Genomic DNA, 23,010 nt, shown 5'->3' with positions numbered 1-23,010 from the left:
GAGAGAGAGAGAGAGAGAGAGAGAGAGAGAGAGAGAGAGAGAGAGAGAGAGAGGGAGGAGGTGTGGGCAAGAGGGATAAAATGAATTCGGGTCCAGCCCCCTTTGCTTTGTTCGGAGGCTGGTAGCTTATTTACGAAACTATCGCAGCTGCGCGGGCGAATCGATTTTCGGTCATTCAACCGGATATTATTGCTCGCACGCATCGGGATTCCCGCCTTTTACGAGCGGATGTTCGATTCGCGACACGCGAGTTTCCTATAACTCTTAATATCCGGAAAAGCGCGCTCGTTTTCTATCTCTCTCTTTCCCTCCCTCTCTACCTCCCTCCCACCCTGTTACTCCGCGAGTTCATCCCGATTTTCTCTGGTAATTTTCCGGCGCGTTATTTTCATCGAAAGTAAGTCGCCTCGTCGTGTGCCCCGTTTTATTGAATTTTTATTTAGCGAAAGCGGATCTCTCGCGTCCGCTTCCTCCGCCTGTACGGATACACTTAAAACGCGAACGAAGCAATTACACATTCGCGAAATCAAATCCACAGCGGAGTGAGAATGGACGGTAATGACCGGTGTAACCTTAATAATGAGAATACCATTACCTTCCATTCAATTCTACATGCAATCTGAATACTCTATTTCGAGAGTCGTCGTGGGGCAAGGGTGGTGGAGCGCGTCCGTTTGATTTCCCCGCGAAGGTCCCGTCCTGCGGCGGGCGTGTCTCGTGAAACATCGCTTTGATCATGACGCGTGCTGAGGATGACTTTTGTGACCGCGGGAATCTCTTTCTCGAAATTCCAGTCGATGAACTGAATTGTTAGCGTGACTCAGTGAAGGCGCGTGGGACGACCATCTCTCGTTGGCGCGGAACCGTCGCCGCGGGTCGTCGATTCCGTCGTAAATGTTTGTACGCGCCTCGCAACTACGCGGCCCCGGTCGGGGTCAAACGGGGTCGACTAAGCGGAGGCTCGTAGCAAACCCATTAGTCACCAACGCGGCGGAGGAGCCGATTCTCGCCGTGAACTCTCTGACCCGAGCTCGTCCCGAGGTTCTCGTCCCGAAACAGGCCCGGCCCGGCTTGTTGCGGAAACCGGCCGAAAGTCCCGGAAAGCCGTCGCTGGATTCCTCGCCGTCGGATTCGCGTGCGAAAAACACTCGGCGTCCGCGCATCTGCTCCGTCCTCGTTTCGCTTTTTGCCGCGCGTTGAAACGCCGCTCACCGATGGCCTGTTCTTCCTAGCTGCTCTGCTGAACCGGTGCAATAAGTTAAAGTGAGACAAGTATGCTTTTTCTCATTCTAACTTATCGCACCAGTTCAGTAGCGCAGCTGAAAAGAACAGACCACAAGATACGTGACGGCCACGAAGACTCTCGCTGCGAGACGGAGAAAGGGAGACGCGTTCGCGCGTGATTTAGCGCGGTGAATTAATGCTCGCGAGAACAGCGGTCTCTTGCGCTAAAAGGCGGAGGAGTCGCGCAAGAGAGCAATTTTTACATATCCCCGGAAAAACGCACGGTTCACGGACGTTTAATTGTTTTCAGCGAACTTTTGATACGCGCGGCCATTTTCCGCGGTTGTTTGTACGTGGCTCCGTGTCCTGTGTTGATAGCAGCGTATCCTCGCGTTCGCGTTTGTTATTTATCTGTTAGAATAAATAACAATACGCGCGCAGCGCACTCTCGAAAGTAACCGTGCGCGCGCGTACGGGGAACGTTTATTTCAAATATTTTCAAAGTAAAGTTATTTTCGGGAGATACAGCCAAGCTCTCCACGTCAAGCCTCTCTCTCTCTCTCTCTCTCTCTCTCTCTTTCAAATTAAATTAAATTCTTTAAAAATTCCTCCAATTTTTTCACCCACGATATATTAACTTTGCAAGATTAACGACACACTATTAATCCTGCCGCACGTTTTTTTGCGAAAACCGATCGAATGTTCATAAATGCGAGAGATCTCACGCGATTTCAGTCGCTTTAGGGCGATAACGCGCTCACACTGATCCCTTTGGCTGGAAAGAAAAACAAAGAAACTACTGTGTCTCGTGAAAAGCCGCCTCGTGTAGGTGGCCATGCGAGAGGATTCAGATCATATGAAGACGTCAGGAGAAAAAGAAAGGAGAAAGATATTCAGAAGCGAGATGGAGGGACGCAGACCGGAGGTTGAAATTGTGCAGAGCATATGGAACTTAGGTCTACGAATACTTATTCCCTTTTCTCTCTCTTTCTAGCCGCTCTCCATGCCTATGAGGAGGAGGATGCAGAAGGAGAGAAAGAGAGCGAGAAGGCAGGGCGAGAGAGTAAGAGAGACGTAGGGCGCAAAGCTCGGACCACGTCGGCCTTTTGTGAGAGAGGGTCTTTTGTCGCGACGACAAAGCCCGAAGAATATCCATCCTTCAAATGTGGAACAGCTGCCATCGAATGGCCCGGCCACCTTTTTTAGACCCCGCATGCGCACACATCAAGGATATGCGTGTGTATTGCGCTTCAAGCGAGAGGGGAGCGAGAGAGTACACAGGAGGAAGTATACGGAGGACCGCAGGAGGATAACGGGAGAAATTAGGAGAAGAAAAAGCGGGAGGAAGGCTGTTAGACAGATTTCTTGATTATCTCTAGATAAACAGAGATGTATGCAAATTCTTGGCGCCAAATTTACTGATCCACTTGTGAGGATATGCATGTTCTATAAGTGCTCCATATGGCATTTATATCTTTATATTATATTATATTATAGAAAGACGAAATAGAAACACGAAAGAAATACGGAAAAAATTGTCAAGATTTGCTGAAGACAATATGTTATGTAAAATGTGATATGAAAATCTGAGAGTAACTTTTGGAAAATTTGTGTTGCTGCATCAATATAACGAAAATTTACGTCCTTATATTATTTAAATTTACCAATTAAATATAAATTTACCAATATAATATAACATACTTGTCTCATAAATGTAAGCAAAAAAATTGTAGTTTTCATCATCGAGTATTACAAAAATTTTATATTATTTTATTATGTAAATTGATCAATTAATACAATATAACATATTTGTCTCATAAATGTAAAGAATTATAGAGTTTTCATCGTCAATTGTCATGTTATGATGATCATGAAAGTCTACTTAGGTAATTTTTAGCAGATTTGTATTGTGACAGCAGTGAAAGGATTTCACATTATCGTACGATGTAAATTCAATGGTTAATACAATGCAGCATATTTATCCCATAAATGTAATTAAACAAAGAAATTGTAGAACTTCCACCGTCTCACGTCTTCCGTTAGTCTCACGTCGTGATAATCATGAAAGTCTATCTGGGTACGTGAGTCAAAATTTCGATCCTACTTTCAGTCTCACTATACCTATATTGATATTCAATACCTATTTTGATATTCTGAAGCCTATGATACAACTTATTTTGACGCTACAGAAAGCGAAAAGGAAAATTTCATTCGTCAGAGTCATCATCAAAGTCAAAGTAGAAGTAAATAGTATTATTAGAATTAAACTTACGTTACTTTAAAATAACTTAGCTTTTACTGCATTATAGAGTTCAAGGTCCAACATAGGCTCAAAATTTCGATTCGGATGAATTCACTTTGAAACAGCTGCTCCGTTTGTGCGTTCCTTCGCGTTGTTTCTGATATTCAAGTTCTCAATATTCTAATACAATACTCGCTCCGCGAGAGAATCGCGTACGGGCAAACTTGCGCTGGCCAACGTTTTGGAAACTCGCAATTTCGCGTCGTGTTGGGCACCGCGTGCTCTTGACACTCGAGACAATCCGCTGACCCACATATTTTTCTTATGCTCATACTGGGTTGCGATATTATGCGCGCACAAGTGAACGCACCCACACCCACAGCATAATAAAACGGCTCTTTCATCGGCGTGATTCTTCAGTCTACTGTGAATTAAAAGAGTATTTTTTCGACGGGGGGTGCGCGGACGAAGCCGCGCGGGACTCCTCTCCCTTTTTCCTCCCTTTCACATAACCTCCATCATCCCTATATAAATGCAAGCGTTTCATCTAGGTGGGCCTGGCACCAAACGGAATATTCGATAAGCTAATCGCGATGCAGTGGCAGACACGATTATAATTCCCACACAAGGCCACGCGTGCCTTTATTATTCATTTATTGGGACACCGAGGAGACAGATATCAGTCCGTATTTACGATGGGATCGATGCCGCCGGGACGATACGCGCTTCCGCATTGAAAATCCATATATACGTACGCAATCCTAGCCTCGCATGCCGCGCGATGGAATCAATATTGGACCCAGGGGGCGTCGAGCGGGAAGGAGAGACGGGGCGATACGTTATTAAAAGGCCGCGGTTGGCAATCGACGATCGACGCGCGCGCGAGATCGCAGTTATAATCTACGCAAATTCACTTTCTCACCGACAGGATTTTGTAAAAAATAATAGCCGCTCTCGCGCGTTGAGCGCGCGCCCCAAAATGGATAGTTTCGAGATGGACGGCGCGAAGAGCAAACTGGTGGCGGTGGCTCGTTCGCTCGCTCGCTCGCTCGTTCGTTCGATCGGCGGGATATCGGCGTGCGGCACGCGCGATAATAGCATTCGGATAATGCGGCGGCCGCTGCAGCTGCAGCAGAGTGCATCGTTGAAATGGCATTTAGCGGCGACGCGACCCTCCTTCGCTCCCGAACAAAGTTGCCCCGCGCAAATCCCGTCATTTGCGCGCGGATACCGCAGTCTCGCGTTCTCTCTCTCTCTCTATTGAGTTGTGAAACTCAAGAGGGAAAGGGAGGAAGGGAGAGAAGCAGATAACAAAAACGAGAAAAGATATTTCGTTCGATCTTAGGAATTTTCAGGTAATTTCACGCGCCAATCAAGATTACTCTCCCACGCTGAAGTGAATTACGCGCGCGTGAACTCGAGCGAGAAGAGAGCGGCGGAAAAAGAGACTTGTAGAAAAATAGACGCCCCCCGAGACCCGCCCGCCCCGGGCTCGTTCGTCAGTTTCGACCGTTAACGATCATTAATTATCGTGCGTCCGTTGTTATTTCTTCGTCGAGATTTCTTACCGCGCGCCCAACAAACAACAACGGCGATTTCCTTCCGTTCGCGTCTCGCTCTCGCCAGCTGAAATCACCGGTGGAAGATCGATGCGGCGGCGGCGGCGGCGGTGGTAGTGCTAATACCACAGCAGCAGCAGCAGCATCCGCCGCGTGTTACGGCGCTTAACGTGAATTCATTGCGGATTCATTCCGGTTGCGCGCCGTATTTATCCTGAAACGCGTGCGCGCACGCGCCGCGCAGACTTGCGGTGAAATTTCAATTACGGGACCGCGCGAGAGCGATTACACGGGTCCTGAAAGCGTAGTCGAAATGGTCGGGCCGGTTCACCCTGGGATTTCGGGCATCGCCGCTGCGCGCGGGAGGGGGCACAGAGGAGAGAAGGTCGGTGATAGCGCGAACAAGGGTGCGCTAGCTCGCGAGATACGAAGCACGGACGCGCGGAAATAAGAGCATCCGAGCAATGCCGCGATGCGCATCGGCCGGTGCATCGTTGAAATAGCAATTGGTTCCCCTCGTGATTTTGGCCGCGGCGCGGTTCCAGTTCGCAACAAAGTTCCGGGCCGAAAGGAAGGCAGGCACCTCCTCGTCTCTCCCTCTCTCTCTCTCTCCCCTTGTCTCTCTGTCTCGCTCTCCTCCGCCCGTCCTCTCCTCGGGGAGAGTATGAGCGGCATCGGAATCCACCGGGAAGTTCCGAAACCCCGGATGAAAATGCCTCTCCGCCGGATTAGCCCCCGCTAGGCCGATTGTAGTCCCCGGTACCTAATGTAGGCTATGCTCGTTGCCGGCTAGTTTCCGGTCCAGGGCCGCATCGGACTCGCGTGCGGCTGCAGAGAGAATGATCTTTGACTTTCCTTTCGCACGGAAACAATTCCCGACTCGTCTCTTCGCGCAAGTTTGCCCGGGATGCCGATCGCGGCAGCAATTGGCTGTAGTTATGCAAGAATGATCCAACCCACACGAGGTACGTCTCGAGAATAATGCAGATGAACGTTTAACACATGATCTAAAAAGTAGACGGCAGTGAGATTCCTCGCGGCAATCAATCTAAGCATCGTCCATTTTTTTCGATTCAAAGGTATTCATTGACAACCTTTAATCCTTGAGAAATGAATAAAAAAGACGCAACTGGTAAAAGATGGTATAATTAGTAGAAAATAAAGACTGTTTTTTAATTATTTTTCGGCATCTTATAAGACTTGGATATTTCTTTTTGTTTTATATAGAGAGATATATGGACTACTTATTGGTAAAATTAAAACTTAGAAATCATAATCTTGTGAATTGAGTCATTCTTGCACAATTATAGCTAATAAAGAGATTACAGACGAATCATAATTGTAATCTGCACAAAATAATTCGTTTACTTTAATCTTGTGGTGATATATCACACCGTTTAATTTATGGACGAAACTTTTGTCGTTAGCATTTTTAGACCAAAGTATTCGAGAGAAATTTCAGTGTAGACTAGAAATTTAATCCATGGTCCTGATCAGATTGATAACCAATCAATTATCTGATTTATATAAGATGATGTTATCTATTCCTGATAGGTGATGTAACGCAGCGTAACAATTAGAACTTTATTAATGATAAGAATTCTTAGTAATTAGTACAAACCTACTTTGTACAAACTAGATAACAAATGGGAATCAACTTGATCAGGATCATATTTCTAGTTGGATAATTGTAATTTGCAAGTGGATCTTATTTTTATCAACGTGTCGGTATATCGAGCTGCTTGATTCAGGCCTTATATTGTTGGTATTTTTAGATGAGAAGGTGTTGTAAAGTTGCAAAACGTAGCTAGCGACTCGTTCCCCTGTCCCCCCTTACGATTTTTCAGTCAGCCTTGCGGCTGCATCGCGGCTCGTATGCGTTCGCACGCGGAGTCGCGTGTCCTCTCTCGCTCGTCTAGCTATCGACACCGAGTACGTGATCGTACAATTAGCCGTGCAGCTTCGAGTAGATTCCAGTTTAAAAAGTAGGGACATGCGCGCGCTCAATAGCAGCCGGCGCATCCCGACTACCACTTCTTCTTCTTGCATCCGCGTATTCTTTCTTCCACTTTCCGACACGAAAAAGCGCTCGCGATTTTCGCGGAGGATACGAACCGCAAAATTAAACATTTTATGGGTCAACGATATATAATGGGATGCCTTATGTATCGCGACTTTCTCCAGAGCGCGTGCAAAAACCGCGCAGCCGTGTTCGGCGTGTTCGCGTGCGCGCGCGAGAAAGAGGTTTGTGTCTCACGCGCTGGTGGAAGTTTGGCGTCCGCGTGCAAAACGACCCAGATGAGCAGGAATGTCAGAGGAAATGACAAATTAGCCGGCTACGACGCCTCCCCGCCATTCTTCGCCGTCCGAACATCGTATTTGCAAACATCGCTCGCAGACGTGGTTTGCATTCTACTGACGGCTTCTTCCCTCAAGCTCACATCTACGCGGCGTTTTCATACTTCTCACGACCGAGAGAATATGCTCGCTATATTTTACATCAATATCCCCGTGACTTCTGCGAAGAAATAACGTAATTTCCGTCCGCGCACCACCCTCAAACGCTCCCGCGCCCGCGAGAAGCGACACGAGCGGCTGCGTTGACACATCGGCATATCTTCCTGTCGAAGCGAAATTTTTCGCAAATGAGTTTCTCGCGCGAAATTTTTCGAAAATGAGTTTCTCGCGCGTTCCATCCTGGCAGCGTCTAATGCTGGACATCAATCGATGAGACGTTTCTTTGGTTAAAATAATCGGCAAATTAATAATCGAAACCAATCAGTGTAATTTCACGAATAATACAATCGATAAAATTCATTATTAATCTGTGTTATAATCACATGAAAGTTTAATTAATGATTAATTTCAGGAATCCATGAAAGTATTTGTTATTTTACACTAGAAGAAAAATATTTAAAAATTTGAAATATTTATCCGATGGTACTGACTATATATTTACTTAAATCTAAATTCTTTTATCTAACTAGGATCATATAAATAGAATAAACAATTGTTTTCATTAAAATTATATCGGAAAAGCGTTTGGTGAGATTAACCAGATTTCTAGTAAAAAGTAGACGAATCAGAAAATTCCGGTTGAAGTTACCAGAATTCTGTTTAGGTTAATCAGAAATAATTAATTTCAACCGGCATTTTTGGCTCGTTCATATTTCATCAGAAATTTAATTATAATCCAATTACGCTTCTTTTTTCCATGTAAAATTTTATGAAAATATATTTTTCTATTATATATATTTATATATATTTATATATTTTCCTATTTAAAATATACTTTATACATCAGTATAAGTAAATATGTTATAAATATCCATCAAATAAGTATTTTTCATTTTTTAGGTATTTTTTCTCTCAGTATATATGTGACGACTGGTTAATTTTGATGATTAATTTGCCGATTATTCTAGTCACAAAACGTTTTAAACGATGTCCAACACTAGCGTCATCCCGAATACCAATTCCCACCGAAATTCCTCGTTCAGGCTCGAGGAAATTATGGGAGATCGGAGCTAGATGTCTCACATTTCAGCATTTTGAAGTTAGAACTGCTTAGACAACTAATTGTCGCGACTGACTGTACAAATATGACAGAAGCAGCATTCTGCTATGTGTTAATGCCCGTGACGATCTTGTTAATCGTATATTTTATTTTATAATAATCAAGATACAAACACATGCAGTAATGCAAACACATGCAGATCTTGTCCTGGTAACGGATTCAGAATTGTTCCGTAGCGCAAGGCAAAAAGGTCACGTATAAAATATGTAGTTCCTGATTAGTAGTTCCGGAGTCTGCCCGAGAGGTCTCCACAGCGCTCCTGCCGGTCCTTAATTATGCGCCAACTTTACCTCATCCGACCGGTACGCTCGATTTCAATTATTTTATGAATGAAAATTGCTTTTATTTGCTTTTATCCGAAGCGGTATATTATACACTTGCAAGAAGCTTATTCGAGCTAATAACACGTCAATCACGACGATGAATATCAACAGGAAATATGAGGTTCGAAAACTTATTTTGTTACTATCAAATCAGTTTTTTCGATTTCTTAACTGCAATATCATCCCAATTTTAATAAAACTTAGGGAAAACTATATTCTCTTCTAGAAGGAGCATCTTGCGACTTTGTATCCCGTTCCTCTGTCGATAAATACTAAAAAAAGCACACGAGCAACATACCTCTGGAGCCATTTGAAACCAGGTCTCCCCTACTATAGTGCGTTTGCTCCCACGATCGGCACAGCGAACCTCTTCCTCGCTCATAGAGATCACCTTTTGTAACGTTATTAGCGCATTACGACCGCGTTGTACGCGCTTACACTTCCGCCCGTCACCTTGGCTCACCAATGGCACGTTCTCGTTCTTCATTTCGATCTCATAGCGAACGTCTATTAGCGCGATCCTGTTGCACAAGCAACAACGAACGCCCTTTGTATGCGGCCAACAAGGTGGCTAACGCAGGTCGCGCTCACGGTTCTCAATCATCGTTCTGAACAAGACACGGTCCGCCTGTCTGCGGGAATTTGTTTACGCGGAGTAAGACGTCGTTCGTCACTTTGTGTCATCGTTGTCTTAGCGGGCGTGACGATATTTTAGGGCGCATTCACATCTTGGCAGAAAAGCAAAAGCCAATCGGAACTCGTGCTGATGATCAGATGGTAGTCGACTAATTTCTGCTTTTTTACCAACGCGAGTTCTGATTAGCTCCTGCTTTTCTGTCAAGGTGTGAGTTTTCCATTAGGCGCGCCGCATAAATCTCGCGCAGCCGCGTTAATCGGCGGCTTTAATCGTTTCACGCGTTTTTGTCCCCCTGAGAGAAAGAGAGACGACGTCTTCCTTGAGCCGAGGAGTCATTTAATTTATCTCTACACCCGTGCTCTTATCTTACATTAGGACATTAGGACAGCTCGCCGCGCGCAGCTGACGACTCGTGACGACTCGCGGTCAATGCAACGCGCAACTGCTTTATCTAAGTCGGTCAAAGTCAAACGTCCGTGTTAAACGCGCTAATTAATAACTGCCACGGAACGGTTCTCGAGCGCGAGCTTCGCGAATTTCTCGCGGTCTGACTGTGAACGCTGCGAGCGGGCGGGCGAACGGATGGGCTCGTTTTCGCGACGATTTATTTATATTTCGTAATTGCCGGCAACTCGGGCTGCTGAATGCCGATGCGTAGTGCAGCTGAAGCTACGTCGGAATAGCGCGGCGTCGGGGTTAACAATGCAGAGCCGGTGAACCGCTCTCGTCCTGTGCCGGCGCGACCGGCGAACTGCTCGGCTAACCGACTCGGCCGGTTAACTAGTCGGTTTACGATTTAACCGCCGCGCTGCGCTAATCACCCATTCGGTTAACCGCGCCGGCCGCGGGCGCGGCTGCGAGCGGAGACGCGCGCGGAATTTCGATCGTACGTGGAGAGAGAGAGCGCGGCTCCGCGCCGCGACGCGGAAACGCCGAGTTAGGAAGCCGCGGAAGTAGCTGCCGTTTTTGGCCTCGTACTCGCCGGAATGTTCGGCATCCTAATGACGGAGGCGCCGCTTTATACCGTCCGCTACACCGCCCTGCGCTTTGTGCAAGTCGCCGTACATCGCCGTACCGCGTGGGCGGTAAAGACACGCGAGCGTTTCGTCGTTTCGCGCGCAGATTTCGAGAGAGTCGAAAGCATTGTCGGTGGTCTCATATTTTTATGTCACATTTTACATAACATATTATTTTCCAGATGGACTTTCATCATTATCACAACGTGAGACAATCGATAATGTAAACTTTATAATTCTTTTTAATTACGTTTATGAAATAAATGTGCTGTATTGAATCAGTTATTAAATTTGTATCATATACAATAATGTAGATGTTTTGTTGTATTAATTCAGCAACAAATTTACTAAAAGTTGCATTCAGATATAGATATTATATTTTACATAAAATATTTTGAACAAATTTTGATAATATTTTTAATATTTCAATTGAAATATTTCAATACCTCGAACCAAATGAATGCCAAAACTACGCGGCATTCCTATTATAACATCCAAGGCCTCAAACGACACGACAAACCAAACAACAGATTTCACACGAAAACTCGATTCATGTGACTGCTCGGGTAGATAGGTGACGATAAATTTGACAGCAACTCATTTATGTAAAGATTGCGTCTCTTGTATGAGAGGTTCATATGGCATATTCATCGCTTGGTGAAATTGAAACACGAAAGAAAAGATTAAAATTTGCTTAAACTCCGATAGACTGATGTATGTAAACTTTACAGCGATTTTGAGTATGTTAAATCAACTTCAACGTTGAGTCCTTTATGACTGATCAGATTGTGACCACATTTATCATATAAAGCGAGAAAATATTGAAATATTAAAAATATTATCAAAATTTGTTCAAAATATTTTATGTAAAATATAATATCTATATCTGAATGCAACTTTTAGTAAATTTGTTGCTGAATTAATATAACAAAACATCTACATTATTGTATATGATACAAATTTAATAACTAATTCAATACAGCATCATTTATTTCATAAACGTAATTAAAAAGAATTATAAAGTTTACATCATCGATTGTCTCACGTTGTGATAATGATGAAAGTCCATCTGGAAAATAATATGTTATGTAAAATGTGATATAAAAATATGAGTGTAACTTTTACTAAATTTGTAGCTGTATCAATGTAACAAAAATGCAATTATTATATGTAAATTCAATAATTAATTCAACACAATATATTTGCCTCATAAATGTAATTAAAAGAATTATAAGATTTCCAGCATCGATTATCTCATTTGTGATGATCACGAAAGTTTATCCGGGTAGTTTTCTATTGACTGGGGGGATCAGACGGAAACTCGATGTGCTCAGATAAACAAGTGAACATAAATCTGGGAATAATATCACTGATCGATTTGTTAAAGTTACGTGTCCATGTTATTTTTGATTTGTTGATTAAAGTTGGTTTATGTGATATTGATATTTTTTTTTCACATAGAAAGGCGAAATAGGAATACGAGAAAAATGATGAAAAGTTGCTGAAAACAATATCATGTAAAATGTAATATGGAAATCTGAGTATAATTTTTGGTAAATTTATTGCTGTATTGATATAACAAAAAAATTCACATTATTGTATGAGGTGTAGATTTAACAATTAATTAATTTGAAGGATATACTTCCGTTGTAAATGTAATTAAAAAGAATTGTCGAGTTTTTTCATTAACTATTGTCTCACGTAGTGATAATCATGAAAGTCTATCTGGATAAAGATTCCTATCGGTAGGAGATTTCTATCGGTCCGTTGTTATCAGTTATATCGATAAAGTTTTAACGCAATGTAGACGAATGTTTTCCAGTACGATAACAGAGATATCGTTTATCGTCAACGAGTTTTCATCTGGCCTCTATTCCGTCGCACAAACTAAAATTCTTTTTCATGCCCAAATTCTGTTCGTTATTTTGCTTTTGCGGGTATTATTCAGATCAACTGGACACAGTTTCTGTGAATCACTCAGCGCGCTAACACTTGCATATAGACGAAGCTCCTCCACCTCTGTTGCGAATAATTATTAAGAAATTAATTAAAGTATATCAGTGAGTAAGTGCGCGGAAAATGACATCAGCTCTGGGTAAGCCTGCTTTCAAAGAAGATGTCACGAAGCTATTGACAATCTGCTGGCAACAGTGGCCAGCACGTGACGCACGTCTCTACGTTGACGTGGAATAATATTATGGAACACCTTTCATGCGTAGTAACAGTAAAGAAAGACGAGCAACGTTTTCTCGAGCAACAAGAGTCGAGGATACCACTCGCCAAGACAGCCGCGCCTTTCGTTCGCGTTGGAGGACTCCATCGGCGAATTCCCTCCGAGTCAAATTACTCTGCCAATTACACCGCGATTACTCGCGCGACCGACAGCGCGGACCTAATAAACGCGAGTCAATAAGCCAAGCCGGGGCGGCCCGGCATCGCCCGCGGATCTGAATGGGCGTTATGTCTTCCAGTAATGCTGAATTACCGTCTCAGCCGGGCCGCGTGATTAACACCGCGGAGGCCCGCGGTAACAATTAGAGAAACCTCGAAGAGAGATCCGCCGGCGGATAGAGCGCGCGCGGCAGACGGAGAGAGATAGGGGGAGAGAGCGAGAGATAGAGCGAAAGAGACAGAGGGAGGGGGGGAGGGAAGGCCGATTACGTCGCGGCGTGATATTTCACGTCACTTCCGGTTACAAACCTCCTCCGCCGCGTTATGAGACGCCATTCGGTAGGAAGAGACACGCGTGCGAGCGAGCGAGCGAACGCGGACGAAGAGCGACCGTCGTCGTCTCCCACCGACGAGAATTAATTTGAATTGGATTACCATGAATATTGTCGGCGCCCCCGAGAGGTCGGTCGGTCGGGCGCGTTCCCGTCGCAAACTAAACGCTCCAAAAAGTCCGGACTCTTTGGCGATCAATCGCGGCGGGGCCGCTATTGCAACCGAATTTTCAATGAGAACAAAAAAAAGGAAAGGAAGAAATGCACGAGCCGATGCTCCTCGTGCGTTACATTATATATATATATATATATATATATATATATATATATATGTGTGTGTGTGTGTGTATGTGTGTGTATTTTTTTGTATTATATATAATATATTAATATCAATGACTTCGTATCGTTGGATCATGAACCGACGAGCTGAGCTTATCTATGAAATTTTAATTAGTCCGGTTTGTTATACAAATTAATTATACATGGAATTATTGGAACTTCTTAATTAGTATATTATATTTTGGAACACAATGAGAGTTTGGGAAATATATTGTATTGCTGTTTGTGGAAAATATTGGAGGATATATTGGAAGAAAGAAACTTGGTTGAATTAACGTGGACGAATCGAATGTGTCTTGGTGGAAGGAAACAGAATTTTTTATTTTCAACAATTAAATTTGGTTGCGAGAATTAGAAATTCTGTGTCCTTCAATCAAAACGCATCTTACTCGTTCATTGTAATGTATTGCTCGTATGGTTCCCGCAAAAAGTAACTGAAAATTAGAAATACGCTAATATTTTTGTTTTCTGAGTAACGTACGTTAACTTCACGTTTTTGTAGTTTATGTACTTTATTTTATATTATTTCTGACTATTAAATTCTGAATCAAAATGACACTTTGCATACATCATTTTGAATACTTCAAGTAAATATATACAAAACTTCAGATTTTTGTCATTACTCTTTAACTATCTGTTCCTTTACTAAAGATAGCAATGCAACAGCATTGTCCGCAACAGCATAATTTAAAATATTCCTAAGTAGCAGGATTATGTGAAATGACGTATCATTGTCGTTAAGGACGTTATTAAAACGTCACTTGACGTCATCATGTTTACCAAGTTCACACTTCAAAATGGCAATTGTTTGCGATCGCTTTTTTGCGATACGATAGAATTAATCTTTACTCGAATAGATTTTCATGACTAACACAACAAGACAATTGATGATGTGATGAAATTGTATAATTTTTTAAATTACATAAGAGATGAAAATACTGTATTAGAGGTGATAATACTGAATTGATCATTAAATTCATATCATGCAGTAATGTAAATTTGTTGTTACATTGACGCAACCACAAGTTTACTAAAAATTACACTCAGATTTTCATATTTCGCATGATATTCCTCTGAGCAAATTTCGATTATTTCATTCGTATTTCCTTCATGATTCTATTTCGTCATTTTTTGCAGTAAAAATATGAATGCTACATGAACCACTTCACGTAATAACTTTTACAAATCGACGTAACTAAAATTCACGTACATCTGTCTATATTCGAGTAATTTTTTCTAAATATTTTCATTATTCCTGAAATATGTGGACAATACAGCTTTAATTTAGCCAAACCTTTTCCTCCGCGTGTATCTTCTGCGAGAAAACGTGAAAGGGCAACTCCGGGGGCAAATTACCCCGAATTTACGGCACACGTTTTCATCTCGCCAAAGCGAAGAGAATCCTGAGGGCGGAAATTCGCGGCCGCGTAACTTCCTCGTTGGCCAACAACGATCCCGGATTCTTTGAAAAGTCTTGGAAAGATAAAGCTGCCGATACGGCCGAATGTGAGCTTCGGACGGGCGATCTTCCTCTCGTTAGCAGCGGACAATGCACGACCACGGTGACGGAACTGAGAAGCCCGCCCCGCGGCTGTCTCTAACAATCCAGGCCGCAACTTTTTCGCGCGCTGTATTTCCACGCAGCTTCCGTTTCCGCGAGCGGCGCCGCGAATTATCCCGGTCCGATACGACGAAGAGACTCGTCGTCTCCAGCCGCAAAGTCTCTCGACTCCATTGTGCGCGAATCTCGCAAAGTTCGCTAATTTGCGAGCGATCACTGGAGAAGGCGCGAGGAGACGCGCGAGCGATATTTCAGGGCCGTGAAGGCAGTCGCGGTTAAAATTAAGCGGGCGATCTCACGGTTCACCTTGGGCGGATTCGCGTTCCTACACATTCTGCGTTTTATAATAATCCTGTTTTCTTTCTCTAACGATACGACGAGAAGGCCGACACTGACGATAACGAATCGCACGGCGACGGGGGAAAAATCACGCCGGCGCTTCGTCGCATTTAATTACTTGCATGCGTAGTTAACGTCGCGCGCTCTCACGTCTCCGCGATAATGCGAACACCCGGGTGGCCAAACAATGCCTGACATTTTACGAAGATCGGCAAATGCCGAGCGACAGCCGGGGAATAACATCGCGCAACGACGACGAGGAGCGCCCTACGCGGTAAAACTACCCCTCTTCTCACGACCGGATCCCGTTGAAAGCAAAAGGAACGGCGGCTGATTTTTTCGTAAAATGAGATTGACGAACTTTACAGATCGGACTTATGTCATTTCACTTTGCATCTCATTCGCGCGAATATTTCCGAAATTACGGCGCGAATCCACGAAAAAGATCGTTAGGAGAGATCGCCTTATAATTGGGCGCGAGGCGCCTCCTCGTGCCCGGAAAAGACACCGTCTCGTCCCGGCAATTTCCTCTCGCGACCCTGCAAAACGCCCTCTCGTTCTCCACTCTATCTTCATCTAATCACTCCTGCTTTCGTCAACGCGGCGCCGCGGGCTAAGCGACAGGCGTTGATGGAGCCCGTCGGCGGAGGACGGAGAAAGAAACGCGATAGGTCTGAAGGGCCAAACTGCGCCCCGAGAAGCGAAAAAAAGAAGGAGAACGAGAGAAGTGGAAGGGACCGAGCACCCCTGCGGGTAGAAGAGCGAGCGAATAAAAGATAGACAGAGAGACAGCGAGAGTGAGAGAAGGAGAGAGAGAGAGAGAGAGAGAGAGAGAGAGAGAGAGAGAGGACCGAGTAGAAGGTTCCTGCACCCTGCGGCGATCGGGAAGTTTCACGGAAATGCACCCTTGCGAGGAGTTTCTCGGGGTAGCTTCGGGTCGTCGCGACGCCTTGGGAATTGCATAAAATAGGGAACGAATAGGAGGGATGAAGCGGTAGAAAGAGAAGGTGGTTGAGTCGTCCATTGTGACTGATACGGAGGGAGGCTGCGGAACCAGGCTTGCTATCGACGGATAAAAATATAAAGGTCGCGCGATTTCGCCATTTAGGCCGTGCTTAAACGACGCGGACCGTCACCCGAATGGGAATTCAATCGGATCCCTTCCTTTCCATCCTCGTTGCGGCTGCACGCACAAAGGTGCTCGTCGCGCGGCTCGTTAGAGCGAGACTCTTACGCGCGATCTCGCCCGGGGGTTCTCTCTCTCTCTCTCTCTCTCTCTCTCTCTCTCTCTCTCTCTCCTCGGCATTTCGCGGAATGTCTTTTAAGGGCGACAAAGGGAACGCGAACGACGAAACGTCTCAAGAGGCCGCGGACTTAAAGCCTGCGACATAACAATGGCCCCGCATATATGCGTGCGTTATACAGGGTGGCCACGTTTTTCCATGAGTGAATGAGCGAGCGAGAGCTGGTGGGGCAAATTAAAGCATCCAAAAGAATATAATGTCATGCTTAGAATCCTCTTATATATAACTTCAAGAAGGAGAGATTTCTTTGAGACCAAAAGGAAAATATTCTAAGTCTTTAAAAGATCTTTAGTTATAAGATTTTATTTCCTGCATTGAGAGAATACGTATCTAAAAAGTAAAAACGATATTTATTCAAGATGGATACTAATAAACATATTTACTTGTATTAATATTAGAGATGAAAATAATCAAGTCTGATGGTAACTTACGGTAAATTACTTGCTCCTGTAAATTACGGTAAATTAATCCGTAATTTTTGGAAAGCTGATAAAATAATAATTTAGAAAAAAAGTATTGAAGAAATAAAGAAATTTTAGTATAAATCTTAAAAAGATCATTTGGCTTTTAAGATAAATAAGACACTATTTAACTTATATTTTGACAACTACATTCGCAAAAAGTGGTCGGCCGACCAATGACAACTAGCCCCACAGCCGGTCGGCTGTTTGCTTTATACAATAAACACGCTCACCCGAACAATTTACTCACAATTGAATTGTTCAGATCCTTTTCTTCGTTTCATCTATTATAATAGTGACGAAATTAAACGAATCGCGCTAAAGGAATAATTTTCGTGGTTTTGGCAAAATGGTAGAAGACTGCTTTGTACAATTTCGTTGCGTGTACTCGAAGCCCTTGTTATTAGAAGAAATTTGTATTAAGGACAAAACTTATGCTCTAGATAAAAGACAAGAGTGCTTCAACTTTAAGAATATTGCATTTAGAAACTTTGTCTTCTGGTTAAGAAAATTTGCATTTTTACAAGAATCCTTTTGAAGCTACATATATAAGAGGATTCCGCTAATGAGATTATATTTTTTGGCTGAGAAATGCGGAATTACTCGCACATGAAAGATTTGTTCCTTTTCTCTTCTGGTCGCTCTGTATACGTGATACAGGATATGCGTTTGTTCACGATTGTGCGTGTGTTTACTTGTGTGGAAGCGGATATGGCTTGCATAAAAAAGTGAATGAATGAAATGAGTCTCTTACGTAACGCTGGACGAACGCTGGATGGCGGCTTGAGGCCGCTGAAGTGTTAATATCGTGACCTCGATTGCGCGCGTTCCTGATGAAAACGTCGAGGTCGCGGCCGTCTCCTTCGTCGCGGCGACATGGAATCTGAAACATGAAAGTAGACATAAGTCAAGTTTGATTCATCGAATATCGGCGAGAGAGAACGCAAGGCGGAAATCGGAACGGGCGCGGAATGAAAATTTCACGCGCGTGCCCGCCGTATTTCACGGAGACGCGCGGTTCTTGGTTTCACGCGCAGTTTTCAGGGATCGCGATAGGCCGACATAAAAGTATCGCTCTTATGCAAAATTCTGCGCGCGCTACAGATCCCCGTTGTCGTTTCGCGACAGTTACTATCGTTGCGCGCGTCACGTGCAACTGTGTCGTTAAACTTCGCGCGCTGTCGTATAACGTCACTCGCATCGGCGATGCGGAAGTCTACCGGAAGTTCGACCAGCTGCGACGAGGTTCGTTAGCGAAATTCATCGGGTCTCGCGACGAATCGACAGCAGCAGCTACTCGCGACACACAGCGGCTCGCACGGCCTTTCCGCTTGGAGATTGCAAAGTTTAACATACATTAATCGCGAATCGTGGAGTCACTCATAAGACCGCTTTACGAAAAGTAAAAGAATAAGATCGCGCCTTTCGCATCGAATTCGATTTCGTCACGTATTCCCGAGTCGAAATTTTGACCCTATGTTAAACCTTGAATTCTACAACGCAGTAGAAACTAAGTTAGTAAGGTACACTGAGAGAAATTATCCGATAAACAAAAGATATTTCCGCTTAAAATACCGATAAATTTTTATATTCGATCAGGATATCCGATTAAATTTAATCGAATATTTCCGATCATAATGGCATTTCATCAGATAAACCGATCAAAAAATGATTACGAACCGATATTTCTTATCGGATATTTTCTGATCGGATAGAAAAATTCATCGGTAATTTGTTCGGAAATATCCGTTTGTTAATATCTTATCGAATAATTTCTCAATATAGATTTAATTCTAATGATACGATTTACTATTATTTTGACTCTGATGTCTGAAATTTCGCTTCTTACTTTCTTTAGCGCCAAAATAGATTATATTATAAACTTCAAAATATCAAAATAGGTGCTGAATGACAAAAATAAAACTGCAACTGGGATTTCTAAATATTTTAGAGTAGCATCTTACTCAAAAGTGGAAAGTGGCGGTACTTTCGCTTTAGCTTAGGGTAGATTCTGATTACATATGAGCCAGTATTTCAATCGATTAAAATAAATATGTTCCCGCGATGATGTAATGCATTAGATTCACTTTTCAATTTCGATTAAAGATATTCATTGAACGATTCAGAGCGGAGAATTCACTCTGTATGAATGAAAAATTACTCGAGTAAGTCGGTAGTCACTTTGTATGTAGAAGTCAAATATCCGTAATATTTTTAAACAGGTAGTAATTTTGATTATAATTTTGTATGATTTTGTATATTACAAAAATTTTCTAGTAATTTTTACTACAATATTTTCTTCGTGTGATATGCACGAAGTGCTGAATACTTTTAGTAAATTTACTAACTTTTAGTAAATTTGCTGCACAATACAACAAAAAAATTATCGCATAACGTAAACTTAATGATTACTTCAATACAGTCTATTTGCTTCATAAATATATTTAGAAAGAACAATAGAGTTTCCATTATTGATTGCTTCACTTCGTGATAATCACGAAAGTCTATTTGGCTCTATCTGGGCATCTTCGCGAATAAAACCGCTTTATCGCGATCTATCAATTTGCAATTTAACGAAGTTTGTTTACGGGAGAGGGAATTGCGGAGAGCGGAGAAACGCTACGTCACCTATTGATTTCTCTGCACACGCATATACGCGTACACGCAAACACGCCGCACGTATCGCACCGCACGCATTTGTATTCGATTCAGGCGTTCATTACGGTATCGTCTACGTACACATAGCCGGCTACAGCAGCCTGGTGAATTCGTTAGCGTTAAAAGTATCGACGACACATGTAAAAACCGGGATATCTCGTTAATCCTACGCTAAAACATCAGTATCGCGCGCGCAATCAGCTGCGGAAGGATGACGGATCATTCCTCAAAAAAAGGCAAGAGAAATATAAAGAAATAAGAAAAAAAATTACATTCACGTACACACTACTATCGCATATTAGATACATATATATGTATATATCCGACTACTATTTGGATTATATTTCGTCCCCTATATATTCCTCGCTCTCACGTCTCCGCGGCACACCCCGTATATTCGCACTCGAAATCCCTCGGCGAGCGCACGCGGGGCGGGGGAGGGGAGAGCGTACACAGACGTGCGTGGGATATTCTCGTGGAGGTGTGCACACATTCCCGCCGCTCGTGCGAGACGTAGGAAGCCGTATGTGCATTGAACATTGATTTTAAACATATACCGGAGCTAGAAAAGAGAGGAAGAAAGAGCGAGGGAGAGAGCGCGAGAGAGAGGTGGAGAGAAAGGTAGAGAGTAAAAATGTACGCGGGATTTGCGCGAGCGCGGCGTCTTGCTTTTAATGGAAAAAAAATCGTAGGAGGCGAAGGGGCGGGCGCCGGAAGACGGATGTGGGAAAGATTTCACGACTATCGAGAGACTCGATGGACCGACCGACCGACCGATGGAGTTCGGCTGGCCCTCGCCGCTGCTATACTACTGTACGCGGACATTGGCGTAGGAGCGGTATGCTTTCTCGTATTTTTCTTCGTGGCCCATTTTGTCCGCGCCACCGTTTTACGCGTGCGCGTGCGAGCGAGCGAGCGAGCGAGCGAGAGAGAGAAAGAGAGAGAGAGAGAGAGAGAGAGCGCAGTGGACTACACTTTTATCTCTTTCACTAGCCAAGTGATCCTTTAACGTCAACGATACCTCGAAGGCACGTGTCAGTTCATTGCAGCGTTTTAAACCTATTGAAGTAATTCGTTCTTTTTTCAGCCGACGCAATTTCGGAACCCGAAGCTTCTCCTCCCCTCTCCTCTCTCTCACTCTATGTGTGTATATGTGACGGTCGTCGAGTTGAAAAACACGAGATCTCGTATCTTTTATTTGGGCCGATAATTTTTCAGCTTTTCCCGAAAAGGAAAACAAAAGAGAATCGTGCGGCAAAATACGCGCGTGAGAGCGAAGAGGCGACGGATCAGCCGCGAGGATAATCGCGACGGAGAGAGCGGCGACTCATACTAAAAATTATTAATTCGCTCGTGAGAGGAACGAGAGGACGCGTAAAATATTAACCGGCAGGTCAACAACGACAGCGAATGAACGCGTCGGTCAGTTTATCTTTCGAAATATACGCGTACACACGCATACATATAAACACACACACACAAGTGGAAATATGTACGTATCTATCGTGTATAAATGTTCAAACTTCTCTTCCGTGCGCGCGTGCGAAGCGTAATTTAGTTAAAGGGTGTAAGGGTACAACTTTCGTACAGCACACCGACTGTATTATTCAAGACGGCGATAACACGTGGTGGCTAACAAACGACCGTCCGTACCTTCCTGGCAATTTAAAGGGTCAAAAAAATACCGTCCAAACCCCACGTCGCGCCACGTTCATACGCCATTTCAGAGGGTGCGCTGCCCGCTTCGGATATTTGCGTTTGCAACATTTATTACGTCAGCGGAATTTGGAATTTTGCGAAAGCTTTTCGTTAACCCACACACACACACACACTCACACAGGAGCGCGCACGACGATACACGCGCTGTGCCGCCATCAATTATTTCCGCGTCGAATTTTCCCTGAAAGCTAATTAACCCACAAAATAATTCAAAGCGCGACGAAAGATGCGTTCTGAAAATTTGCTACAATATTTTTTTTTCCGTGGAATCGTTAGGGCATTTTGTGAAACATGCGAGACATAAAGAAAAATCGCTTCCTTTGCGCTCTTTTTGCCATCAGGTGAATATCTTTTTTACGACAAATCGATGGCTGCTTTCTTCCCAGATTGAGTACTTTATATTCAGTGACACAAGCCCACGCACAGAAAAATATCATTCTATGGCTAAGAAAAGCTTAGTTTACTTTCCTTTTTTCAAGTAATGGTTATCTTCAATGAAAATTAATAATACACACAGTGAGAAAAAAAATATCTAAAAAATAATAAATATTTATTTGGTGGTACACTAACATCATATTTACTTACTAATCTAATTTTTTTATTTAACTAGAATACATCATTTTATTAAGGTTTAAAAAAATGTGAATTTTCTTATTTTAAAAATATTTTATATTAGTAAATATGTTTTTTTATCAGTACCCAATAAATAAATATTTACTATGTTTTAGATATCTTTTTCTCTCAGTGTACGCTCTCTCGAAATATACTCATTATAAATTTTGGGAAAGCTCATTATCATATATTCAAAAGAGGAATTTATTCTTTCTACAAAAATATTACAAGAAACTTTATCGAAGAAAAGATTGATTCGTTTCTATGCAGTATTATCTATGCAGAAATTGCATTTCTGTTTTCATTTAATATGTTACATTGAAATTAACCAGGATTCAGAATGCACTTTGAATAAATTTGATGTTTTCAATAAACCTTCATAAAAAATAAATCTGTTGATGTATAAACTCAAAAAATATCTGAAACAACATTCATCTGAATGTAATATGTATTTTTCGTACAGTGTGTGCACAATATGTAGTATTTATTTTTCTGCCTTTTGTTGCGCGTTCAATAAGCAACAAAGATACAATGCAACAAAGATGCTTTTGTGTCGACTTGCGTTGTTAAATGGACTCATTCTCATTTTCCGTGGTCTCTAAAGACCGTTCGACCTTACGTTTTCGGATCGCGCGGTCGAGAAAGTACATACGGTGTCCCGCAGAGAGAGAGAGAGAGAGAGAGAGAGAGAGAGAGAGAGAGAGAGAGAGAGAGAG

The 23,010-nt window shown here is 43.1% G+C and overlaps 1 protein-coding gene across 1 annotated transcript in view; it reads right to left on the bottom strand.

The window, feature by feature from the left end:
• Positions 1-23,010, bottom strand: part of LOC116852245 — a 133,420-nt gene that overhangs the window by 72,214 nt on the left and 38,196 nt on the right. The window contains exon 2 of the mRNA XM_032832408.1: positions 18,060-18,188. Coding sequence (XP_032688299.1) covers positions 18,060-18,188 — 129 coding nt within the window. The remainder of the gene's footprint in view (positions 1-18,059; positions 18,189-23,010) is intronic.

This window comes from Odontomachus brunneus, unplaced genomic scaffold (genome assembly GCF_010583005.1).
Source record: "Odontomachus brunneus isolate Ranch 3 - 2012 unplaced genomic scaffold, Obru_v1 Obru_scaffold_208, whole genome shotgun sequence".
In the NCBI taxonomy this organism is placed as follows: Eukaryota; Metazoa; Arthropoda; class Insecta; order Hymenoptera; family Formicidae; genus Odontomachus; species Odontomachus brunneus.
The sequence above is the reverse complement of the archived record's forward strand: the minus strand, read 5'-3'. Positions and strand labels throughout refer to the sequence as shown.